The following is a 10,984-nucleotide window of genomic DNA, read 5'->3' as shown; positions in this document are numbered from 1 at the left end:
TTTAAAAAAATTTATTAATTAAAGAAATAACATTGCTTTAACAAATACAAATCAACAGAAATTATTCACAGAAATATCTGCACCATTTTCTCTGGGGTTGCAGAGTTTTTAGTGTCTGAAAGTGAAGCTTACAAATTGTTAAAATTTATATGAAATGGGCCACAGATGAACGGGCCTACCAGGGGCCCATGGAGTCAGGGAGCCCCCAGACCAAGCAACTGTAAAGAGACCTTTATGTTGGAAAGTCAGTCAAATAACTAGCAAATTACAACAAAAAGCCACCAAATGAGAAAAATAAATGTAATGCAACTATAAAAATGACTAAAAACAGACACAAAACAACTACAAAGAGAAGCAAAGCAATTAAACATAGGTGCAAAATGATGACAGGTAAATGAAAAACCAGTCAGAATTAACCCAGTGACTGCAGGTTTATCAGAAACTATGCAAACAGGTGTGTAAACTTCCCGTTCTTGTTAATATTGTGTCAGTAAAATTCAACTCAGCTCCTTTTGTTGCTAGCTTCCCCAGTACTGCAATAAAATGATCAGAATTACTGGTGAGAATTCACATTGAAGGGGTCGAGGATGGAGGAGCAAGCTCTTTAAGATGCAGCTCTACAGGACTTCTGCAGGAGTGCCAACTGTGATAGACCTGTCCAGGCTTGTAGTGCAGTGTAGCTGGAAAAGTCTCCAGTCCTCTTCTGCTTAAACAGGGTAAACCTGATGCATGGATGGAGGCTTTGAGCTCTTTTAGCAGTTCCTACCTCCAGCCCTCAGCTCATAATGCACATGAACCCATCATGAGTGCTATAAGCTGGCCACTGTTAAACACATAAAAGCACTTACATTTGAGGAAGTCAGCGTGTGTCACTGGATCAGGTAGTGACAAGTTGTGCTTTGCTCCAGCAATTGTATGAACTGTTGTTTTTATTCCCATTTTGTCTGAAATGAAAGAAAACCAGTTTCAGTGTCTGATCCACGGTCACGGGGAGACAGGTATTTCCTGTCTTTCAGATCCTGTGACTGACCTCATGTGTCTGACGCACAGAAGGTGACTCACGAAGCACACATGTAAATATAACTAACACAGTTCTAACATATATTTAGACACACATTATCTCAGGTTAGCTGTGACGCTGCAGAATGACACACAGCCTGAGAGTTCTTCAGAGGTGAACATGCCCAGGCTGCCAGAGGAATGTCTGTACATCTGTAATGTGCTTTCTCTTGGCACCATCATCCGCACTGTCTGTTCTTACCATTTTTACATGTCTCCTTTACTTTCTCTATGTACGAGGACAAAAGCATGGCACAGAGCTCCTGTGTGGAGTCAACAATCACACGGCTGAAGGACTTCAGACGGTCCATCAGGCCGATGTAGACCCCCGGCAGGGAGATATCACTGGCTTCTTTCTTCCACACTGAATACTCCTAGAAAACAAACCAGGGTTTCTGCTGGGTTTATAAAGTAAAATGTAAGACTTTTTTGGAGACTGTTTACACTGCATACACTTAATGTTTACACCTGTGTCTTGGTGATGCTGATCCACACGAAAGATTTCCCACTCATTTTCATACTTTTCATGCACTTAGTAAGTAGTTCTACTTACAAAGTGCACAGATTTATAAAGATTAATATCATATTTTTTACAGCACTTCTGGTTTTTCAGCCAGTTCTGGTTAAAATCAGCAGACTAGAAAAATATGTTAGACCTTAAATTCTTCCTGAGGCTTTTTTCTAAGCCTTTTTGAGACCCGCTGACCCCGAGAAACACAGTAGCCTTCAGGAGTGTGAGGATTTATGCAGCCTTTAACATGACTTGGACTTGAGAAACCAGCTACTGATCCCAGTGGTGTTACCTGTAAGAAATCCACATCATTTTTGTTCTTGGAGAGCTTCTCCACCTGCGTCTGAGCCTTCTTCAGCTCTGTGCACCTCTGCTCCAGGTGAACCCGGATGCCCTCGGCCTGCTTCAGTGCCTGCTTCTGCTCGCCCTCTAAGATCTCCGTCACCTCCTTCTTGGCTTTCTCCACCATCGCCTGCAGCTCCTCAAACTGGCTCTCGATCACTGCTTGTACTTCAGCCACCGATTGCTGCGGAGCAGTACTTTTAATTTTACATTGCATTGTATAGACAGAGTATTACTGGCATAATCAGAGAGGAAATGATGAAAGCACCGATAGATAATATGTAGGGAATGCATCAGACTGCACACCTGATTGTGTCACCCCCTCCCTAAACAACATAACAAACAGGGATTTTCTCTCACACGTCAGGGAAACCTGTCCGGTTTGGGCGGCTCTGTCATGTATGTCCATTGACTGTTGGACATTCATGTGACACACACTGAGGTCATGTCAGACTAGTCAGGTGGCGTGTGTACCTCAATAGAGACAGTGTTGAGTTGCAGTTTGCTGATGGCGTTCTCTGCGGCTGTCATCGTCTTCGCCATCTCAGTCTGCTTCTTGCTCAGTTCCTTCTGTGAACGAGACAAGGCCAGATGTCAGCACACATCACGCTGTCATGCTGCAAATATGCCAAGATCTCAACAGCAGTAGAGTACATGTGTCTGCAAATGTCAACATCTTTTATCTTTACAAAAACTGTTGTTTCCTCTGCTCTGGAGTCACACACCCTGTTTACACATGACTTCACAATCAGAGCAAGCAGACAAAGAATGTCCTGGTGTAAGCTCCACAACAAAGACAGAACAAAGTCACAAATAATGGAAACACAAATACACAAGTTTAAGACTGGTGCAGGGTGAAAAGACAGCATGATGGATTATAAGTGACAGTGGAATGCAATGGACAGTGAAGGGTCTGGATACAGTTAACTTCAGCTGCCTCTGGGGGTCTTTATGATCTCAGGCTTTTTCCAGCGGGAAGCACTTCAGAGGGTCCAGGATGGATCAGACATCTCGCTCACACGCCACTTGGCCTGGGTGAGGCTTGTTTTCAATCAAGTCTGAATTCCTGGGGCGGGTTCAAACAACTCCAGAGCTCCTTGGAACTGTGAACCAGTTCATTTTCAAAGTTTGTGGCCTGAACTTTGAGCTATTCCTTTTTACTGTAAAATATTTTCTGCAAAAATGAGTCTGTTTACTTATTCAGCCACAGAAATGATGTTAATGGAAACGAGATATGCCTGTGAGCCTAAATTAAAAACAGTATTACCACTTACTATATACTGTATATATGTATTTTATAGTGATGTTACTTTGTACAGTATAAGTTTATATTTTTACTATTTTCCTTGAGTTGTATAAAAACCTCAAGGACATATTTCATTTCTGACTAGTAACTTTAGAAACTGGTTAAAAACATGCTTGGTACATGCTGAGGACAGAACATCTGTTCATCCAGATGGTTTGAAGAGCATCTGAGGATCCTGGACAAACCTTCAGAACAACACAGAGGTTTGGTTTTTGGTCCGGGTAGAAACTGATGCATCCGGGTTCTGTGGCCATGAATGTAACACTAATACATGAGAGGCTCAACCTGGGCTAAGTTAACACCCCTGAAACCAAACCTGCAGGGAACAGGAAGATTAAACAAAGCAGAGGTGAATTGTGCACTGACCTTGTAAGATGAGCTCTGAAGTTAAAAGGAAGTTATTCTATATTATTGTCTTCTATGTTTTCCTGTTCTGGGAACTGATTTCCTCTTTAGCAGCATCTCATTTGACTTTACTTCCAGTATAATTATTATTTCACTTCTTGTTTTTTATGCACACACAAATGGAAATTACAAAAAAACCCTACAAATTACAACAGTTTTGTGGGTCAGTAAACGTAACAATGTGATTTATTCACCTACCCGGCAGTGTTGTTTTACATTCTAATGAACAGTTTGAGGTTTGACAACACTACACTGCAAAGAACAGATGTAGGAGAGACAAACAGAGCTGAGGGTTAAGTACAGTTCATCATTATCCAGGCATAACGGGGCTCCTGATTTAATAATGAGCATCATAGCAGATGCTGAGTCAGAGCTACACGGTGGAATGTGAGAACAGCTGTGGTGCTTTTGGATGATGCTGTTCGTCTGTGATCAGACTGCTCTGTGGACATTACTAGGTGTCTCCTCTTTGCTATGTGAACGCACCAGTGTGAACGTAACGTGAAGACTCTTTCTGAGCTCAGTGGCACTTTGCTCTTGAAGGCTTTTATTTACTCAAGATTATCTTTATATATTTGCTAAAACTGTGGCGGACTCCACCTTTGCCACAGGTTGAAAAATAAGTAACTAAAGAAAACAAACACTCTTGACAACCACACAGGAGACTGTGTAATACTGAAGACTTAGGTTCAAGTACTGCTGCAAAGGCTTGTTTTCATCAATTTTTGATCAATTTACTTTTCGGTTTATAAAATGTCAAAAACCTTTAGGTTCCTAGAGTCAATTTTGACAATTCTATTTAATTTAATCTAATTCCAGGAATAAGAAAGAAATGAATTTGTTACAGAAACACTGGACATGTTCACCTCCCCACACCTCTAAAATCCCTCTGAGAACACAAATCTGTGAAGAAAATATTGCTCCTTGGTTTAGCTGTTAATAATCTGTGCCCACCTTGGGCTGTAAACTACAGCGAGGGGCCACAAGTGGACAATACTTCATTTGGAGTCAAATAGGTTTTAACTGATTTTGGATTTGTTTCAGAAGAAGTGTTGTAGACCAACAGCGAAAGTCAGATGTTGAGGAGTTCTAAGGAAAGAGAAATAACACAGACCATAAGAAAAGCATGTGGGAACACTTGCCTCTATGCTCGTGCGAGCCTCCAGCACGGGTACAGCATTGTGGCCCCTGTGGTCCTCTGTCAAACAGTCCTGACAGACACAGCAGGCATCTTCGCAGCAGAACAGCTCCAGAGGCCACTTGTGGCTCTCACAGGTCCTCCTCTCGATGTCCCTGAGTGGCTCCACCAGCCGGTGGTTCTGAAACTTTGGGTTTTCCAGGTGAGGCCGTAGGTGGGTCTCACAGTACGACACCAGGCAGGTGAGGCAGGACTTGAGGGCCCTGCGGGGGCTCTCGATGCAGGAGTCACACAGCACATCGTCTGGGCCCACAGGCTCTGCCTTCACGCCCTCTTCTATCTCCTCTGAGGCTTCGTTTTTCACCTCATCCTCGGTCTGTGGTTCTTCCCCGGTCCCCTCTTCAGTCACTGTCAGATCTTCTTCAGTTCTGACCTCCTCTGCTGTGGTGGAGTCCAAACTTTGCTCCTCTTGGCTCACAGGAGTTTCAGTCACTGTTCCATTCTGTTTGAGCCCATCAGCAGGTTCAGGCTTGTCAGGACAGCGCAGACACTCAGGACATCCTTTTCCTTTGTCCCCGAGGCACGAGCCACAAACAGAGTGACCACCAGGCACCTGCTTGTCTCCAGTCAGCTCACCTGCTACAGCTGCTGCTTCTGCCATGTCTCAGGTCCTGCTCTGTCAGCGTTGCTTCACTCCGACTCTTTTATGCTTTCTGAAAATAACTGGCTTGACCTCTTCTGTCAGCTGGAAGTTTCTGGATCAGATCGAAGAACTGGGAAAGCCACGCCTAGATGATATCAGTGTCAGTCCAAGGCCTCGTAGTTGCAGTAAATGTTATTCTTCAGCACTCACACACAGCCAGGCCGGAGTTGTGTCAAGATCTGTGCCTCCATCGAGAAGCCTTTCCCCCTGTTAAAACTGTTTCTAGTAACGCCCCTCTGGTGGTTATGGTTAGGGCTCGGGTTACACACATCTTGACAGGGGAACAGACCTCGACAACAGCTCACAATGAGAAACAGTTTCTGGTTTAAACAAAAGCCACAGGGTGGAGCTGACACCGTAAACGGTGAACAGAGAGGTGTTGGGTTGCATTCCCTACATTGATCATGAACTGGAAGCGTACAAGATCAAACATCAGCAAACACTATCTCAACTGTTTCAAGTCTTTATTTCTCACCCAGCTCATGAACTCACACTGCACTGTTGCTCTGTGTCGATACAACAGGAAATCATTGGTTCCGCTTTTGTCTGTTCACCTGCTTCCTCTGTCACATTTAAACATTTCTGTTGCTTCAAAGTGCAACTGGAAAATCCAGTTTTGGCTGAGTCAGCTTCAGGGCAGAAGCCGCCCCCCAGTGGCCACAGCCTGTGTTTACCACACTTACTCTGAATGTTTTTAGCCTGTTTGAGTTCATCTTTGCTAAATTTGCAACTCTTTGTAGTCATTTTGCTCCTGTTTTTACTTCTTTTCTGTATATTCTTGTCATTTGGCATATTCGGTTTACTGTCATTGGAATCTTTTTGTCTCTTTTGAGTGGTCGTGTATTTGTTTTGTAGTCATTTGATAGCTTTTCCAACAGAAAGGTTTACAAACCCTTCACAGTTCTCTGAGCAATGCTCTTGTGTTTTTATGATTGTATGATTTTATTAACTTACTTATAGCCTATTAATTATAAGCTTAATTGATGTGCCTGTGGGGCAGCATGGTGGTGCAGGGCCAGGTTCAACTGGGGCCACTCTATCTGCAGCTGGTGAGCTTGTTGTGCTGCCCCCCCAGTGGCCAAAATCAGCCAACACAGTTTTATAGTATAGTGTTCATTCTGTGAGTGTATGAAGGTTTTTTTTTATTTTGTGTGACTTTCCACTAAGTCCACAACTTCAGCCATGACTATCAATACAGTAAGGTTCAAATTGAAGATAGTTTATTTTTATGTAACAAGACAACTTATTCAGACAGCACAGATCCTTAGATATTCAAGTTTGTGATAATATGAGACATGTCCATAGAGGCAATGAAATAAAGTCTAATTCATGAAAATTCAAATTAAAATTTATTATCAGAAAGATAACAACACACAATTAGAACTGCAGCCAGACTAAAGCTCACACATCACAGTGCTTCGCCTTCCAGTGGCTTTGACCACTTCTGATTGTATCACTGGTATTTTTTGTTTATAAAGCCATTCTGGGACGTTTCATCATATTGATAAGTTTTATATAGCACTTTAAAAACCTTTTCTACTGAATGTCTGCACATTTATTTAAGAAAACATATTTAAAGTGTTAAAACATGGTGATGCTGACAGAAATAAGGTGAAGGAAAAGAAAAGGGGATCAACAGAGAAAATTAAAATCATCAATGTTAAAAAACAATAAAATACGATAAAAATAAAACGAAAAAGGCACAGCTGTGCGAGTACATTTTTAGATGAAATTTAAAAGTGTATACAGAATCTGTGAACTTCATATCCTCTGACTGGATGTTCCATAATTTTAGGGCCCCGACTGAGAAGGCCTGGTCCCCCTTTATTTTTAATCTGCAGACTACAGACCTGCCAGAGGACCTGGCACAGCAGCTCAGGGGGCTAAAGCATGTTTGAAATGTACAATGGGGCCATAAATTGCTTTAAAAAGAATAAAAAGTTCAAATCAAGTGTCTGTTAAAACCTGCTGAGATCCAAGTTGTTGCGCTTTGGACCAACGTGAGTTACAATAACAGTGTCGGTAATGTGTGCATAATCAGTTTCTTAATTGTGTCTTGCAGTCCTTTTCTCACACTATACATATATGTGGATGGACGGAAAAGGGAAAGAAAGCCTTTATATTTTCTGCAACAGTTTTTGGTTATGGTATTAGTCTGAGATAACATGACTGCTATTTTTACACTGCAGTGCTGTGCTTAGTCTCTGCAACTTTGATCTTAATACATTTTTACTGGAGCAATAAATGCATTCACTAGCAGGAATAAACCATTTCTTTAAATTTCATTAAGTATAATCCTCTGAAGCTCTTGAAGTTGCATGTTACTGTACATAAAGCCTGAATAAGTTGAGCTTCATGAGACAGGGAGCTGCGATCACTGTGACTCTGAATGCAGTGCTCATTAAAGCTAATCTAGCTTTAGAGTGCTTATCTTTGTGCTACTTATTAAAGCTTTAGGAGGCCTATTAATGCTATAATTTTTAAAAAGCAATCAGGAGGGTGTCACGTTAACGTTGAGTCAAACTTTAGTGTAGTGCCGTCATTCCACTGCCTCCAGGAACCGTACTGCACCGGCGTTTGGGTTTCCATTGTCTCACAAATGGACTGTGCCTGGACTGAAACCAGGCTGAAAAGCATGATGTCTGACTGGTGCTTGTTCAGCACTTTTCTATGCATTGAAGCACAGTCAGAGAGCTTTTACACTATTAACTCATTCACCCACTAGTGGAACAGCCACCGGGAGCAACTTGGCGTTCAGTGTCCTGCTCAAGGACACTTCAACATGTGGACTGGAGAAGCCAGGAATTGAACACCAACCCTCCAGTTAGGAGAAGACCCACTGTAACGTTTGTGGAAACACAAACATGTTTCGGTGCCAGGCAGTAGTAGCCAATAACTGGCCTGGTACAGATCCTGGCAGCAGTGGAATGACGGCATTAGAGCTCAGATCTAAACTGAGGAGATGGCATCATGTCAGCAGAAACACACTTTTGTTTTGCATTTGACCAGTAGCACTTCTTAGTCTGGACCTTTGTCCTCCTTCATCACTGCACTCCCACCAGCTCTGTGATCGGAGGCGCAAACACCATCAGCTCCTGGTACCTCTGGAAGAAGAGCTTCAGGCGGGAGAGGTAGCTGTCCTCCTGGTAGGGAAGCTGCTTTTCATTCAGATATTTGGACACAACGGGCTTCACCTGGAGAGCAGAGAGCAGGCAGACATAGGGGCAAGTGTGAACATGCACATGACAAACATGAGCAAGTGAACTGTGGTTCTTACCACACCAAGAAACTCACACAATCATTGTGCTTCAAGAAGAAACCAGTTTGTACAGTAAAGAGACAACGAGGAAGAGGGGGCTAGAAACAGGGCCATAAAGAAACACAAAATATACACACAACACATACAGAAGTAAAAGGATCACAGAGATGTAAAACAACACATCACCACCACAGAGAAATACTAAATAACTACAAAGGTGTATTAACAGAGTGATGCTCCTCAAGCCAACATGTCAGACAGAACCAAAATTAAGTAAAAGTAACAGTTTCTATTAAAACTTTGCTATTGCATTGTGCTTTTCTTTGCACTGAAGCACACTCAAAGTGCTTTCACATTATTTCCCTTTTTACACATTCACGCACACATTCATACACCGGTGATTTCATCAGGGGCGACCTGGGGTTTGCTGCCTTGCCCAAGGGCACTTTGACATGTGGACTGGAGAAGCAGGGGATCGAGGCCGCGACCCTCTGGCTAGGGGATGAACTATTCAGTAGAGCGGGACAGCTGATGATATCCTTTGTAGTGGACATTATTTGTTTGCTTAGTCTTTGTCCTACCTTTAGACACATGCTATCAGACAGGAAGGGGAAGAGGTGGTGCTCCACGTGACAGTTGATCAGCGAGTGTCCAAACATCCAGTCCAGCACCGGGTTACGTGGCAGGTTCAGGACTCCGTGGGTCATCTGGTAGATCCTCTTCGGTCGCCGGGTCGGGGAGAACATGGGGAGGCCAATGTGCTAGAAATTACACACAATTTGTACCGGTTTGATTAAGTCAACTGTTCTGGAGCTTTTGATCATATCACACAACCTTCCTTGGTAAAAACTGAGGTTTGAAATTTCAATTTAAGCTCAAAAACAACAAAAATGCTAATTAAAAGTGTCAGCTCTGACTCACAGAGAAACTCTTGTGTTTACAGTCAGTGAACTTTGAAAATGAGAGCAGATCATGAGCTCAGAAAGTCACTGGCCATGCTTCCATCACTCAGTTTTTATACTGGGCATATAACTTTTTTGTCTTGGTGCAGCCATTGTTGTACATGCACACATCTCGGATATGGGTTTTCTCACAGTTAAGGGAAATAAGAGACACCAGAGTTGCAGTTAGACCACTCAGGGGACACTGAGTTCAGGGGAGAAAAGGCAGTACAACAGCCAACAACAGTACCAAGAGACAGCAGAGACAAACAACAAAACAATTTGCCCTGCTAGACCGTCAACTTCACATCAAGAGCTTTAATTTTCTAATCCACATTCACACTCTTTGATCAGAATAATGCCCAGTGACCTGCTGGACTTGAGTCATTTTTATCCCTGTAGTTCATGGACTGGTCTGATGCTGCATTGAGCCAGGGCTTCTGGAAAGGCTTTCGAACAAGAGGCACTCTCATAATCATTTGGCCTGAACAAATACTGCCAGCAGTCAGATCTGTGAGAGCTGAGCACGTGTCCGGCTGTCTCTGCCCGATTTTGGATATTTTTTCTTTTCCAAATAAACTGCCTATGACATAACATTCTAAACCCAAACAAAACCTTGAAACGTGAAGAGGAAACACATACAGATATACACTCTATACACTCAGATCTATCAAAATAAATACATACTTTTATTTATAATTCACAGGTTCAAACAACGTGCTGCAGATTTTCTCACCTGGAAAATGTTGACATGGATATAGGGCACAGAGAACATCGCTCTGCATACAAGCATACAGAACAAGGCGCTGTAAGGTGACCTGAAACCAGAGACGTGCATCAGCAGCCAGTACTGTGAGTACAGGCCCAGTGTCACCATCAGCATGGTCCTAATGATGAGGGCCAAAGGGTGTCCTCGGAGCTGAGCTGCAAAACCACAGAAACCATCATGCGTGTAGTAATCTGATTATTCACAGAATCAGAGTGTTGTTTTCTTTTGTTTGCCAGAGCGTGTTTTGTCTTTGTGGTGATGCATTGGGGTGTTTGTTTTCGTCACATAGTGGATCATTAGGAAATTTCATGGTTTGTTGTGATGGGTTGAAATATGCAGTTGCACAGTGTTATAACCGTTTTATATGAGTGTTGAGGAATTTATTGTTCATATCTCATGTTCTATTATTTTGCAATGTTTAAAGAAAACAACCAAAAAAAACGAGAAGAAGAAGAGAGAAGACGCACGGAGCGGGCGAAGGAGAACTGGACAAGTCACGGCAATGGCCGTATAAAGTGTTCCCCAATGCATCACCACAAAGACAAAACCAA

At 42.7% G+C, this 10,984-nt stretch overlaps 2 protein-coding genes across 2 annotated transcripts in view; both read right to left on the bottom strand.

Annotated features, from left to right (window-relative positions):
- Positions 1 to 5,881, bottom strand: part of trim16 (tripartite motif containing 16) — a 7,261-nt gene extending 1,380 nt beyond the window's left edge. Inside the window, exons 1-5 of the mRNA XM_020604605.1 lie at positions 4,766 to 5,881; positions 2,387 to 2,482; positions 1,863 to 2,096; positions 1,262 to 1,433; positions 849 to 944 (exon numbers count right to left, since the gene is read on the bottom strand). Coding sequence (XP_020460261.1) covers positions 849 to 944; positions 1,262 to 1,433; positions 1,863 to 2,096; positions 2,387 to 2,482; positions 4,766 to 5,422 — 1,255 coding nt within the window. The 5' untranslated portion in view covers positions 5,423 to 5,881. The remainder of the gene's footprint in view (positions 1 to 848; positions 945 to 1,261; positions 1,434 to 1,862; positions 2,097 to 2,386; positions 2,483 to 4,765) is intronic.
- An 846-nt stretch (positions 5,882 to 6,727) lies between these two features.
- The window catches only part of fads6 (fatty acid desaturase 6), a 19,453-nt gene continuing 15,196 nt past the window's right edge, over positions 6,728 to 10,984 (bottom strand). The window contains exons 5-7 of the mRNA XM_020604766.1: positions 10,401 to 10,588; positions 9,305 to 9,484; positions 6,728 to 8,658 (exon numbers count right to left, since the gene is read on the bottom strand). Coding sequence (XP_020460422.1) covers positions 8,509 to 8,658; positions 9,305 to 9,484; positions 10,401 to 10,588 — 518 coding nt within the window. The 3' untranslated portion in view covers positions 6,728 to 8,508. The remainder of the gene's footprint in view (positions 8,659 to 9,304; positions 9,485 to 10,400; positions 10,589 to 10,984) is intronic.

Source organism: Monopterus albus, unplaced genomic scaffold (genome assembly GCF_001952655.1).
Source record: "Monopterus albus unplaced genomic scaffold, M_albus_1.0 scaffold67.1, whole genome shotgun sequence".
Classification (NCBI taxonomy): Eukaryota; Metazoa; Chordata; class Actinopteri; order Synbranchiformes; family Synbranchidae; genus Monopterus; species Monopterus albus.
The sequence above is the reverse complement of the archived record's forward strand: the minus strand, read 5'-3'. Positions and strand labels throughout refer to the sequence as shown.